The sequence below is a fragment of the Wasmannia auropunctata genome, unplaced genomic scaffold, assembly GCF_000956235.1.
Source record: "Wasmannia auropunctata unplaced genomic scaffold, wasmannia.A_1.0 LD310142.1, whole genome shotgun sequence".
Taxonomy (NCBI): Eukaryota; Metazoa; Arthropoda; class Insecta; order Hymenoptera; family Formicidae; genus Wasmannia; species Wasmannia auropunctata.
Genome location: NW_012052748.1, coordinates 1 through 495, shown reverse-complemented (window position 1 = coordinate 495; position 495 = coordinate 1). Strand labels below are relative to the sequence as shown.

Sequence of the window (495 nt, the reverse complement as noted above, 5' to 3'; positions counted from 1 at the left end):
GTGTGCTTCAATACATTCTCATTGAAATTAATCGAACTCCATAACTCTTTTTCTCCAAAATTAACATTGTTGTCCATATTAATATTATCGGTAGCAGCTATATGTAAATAATGAAGTTCTTTCTTTGAAGGATCTATTTTTGGCCATTCGACATTAGTTACTTTTGGAATTCTGTAAAAATTTGAAGAATTAATATTTTCGTGTTGTGTGAGTGCAAGTTAAATTCAGTGTTCAATAGTATAAGTATTTTACGCTTACCCCTCTGTAGCAAACGATACCCAAAAGTCGATTAAGTGTTTCTGCATATTACGATCCTCTTGTCTTGTTGTTGAATTTAAAAAGAGAGTATCAATTACGTAGAGTACGTCATCCGCGTGAGAGACTCCTAATAAGATGAATAAATAAATTTTAAATTAAGGTTCTTTAAAATATGTTTATATTTACTTATAAATTTGTGATTGATATTTTACAGATTTATACCATAATTCGGAGAGC

The 495-nt window shown here is 29.7% G+C and overlaps 1 protein-coding gene across 1 annotated transcript; it reads right to left on the bottom strand.

Moving 5' to 3' along the window:
* Nucleotides 1-6: 6 nt before the first annotated feature.
* On the bottom strand, nt 7-385 carry LOC105461048 (venom carboxylesterase-6-like; the record flags this gene model as incomplete). Its single annotated transcript, XM_011707539.1, has 2 exons — nt 7-171; nt 259-385. Coding segments are annotated over 2 exons (292 nt in total), but the record flags the coding sequence as incomplete, so codon positions are not given.
* Between the last annotated feature and the right edge of the window lie 110 nt (nt 386-495).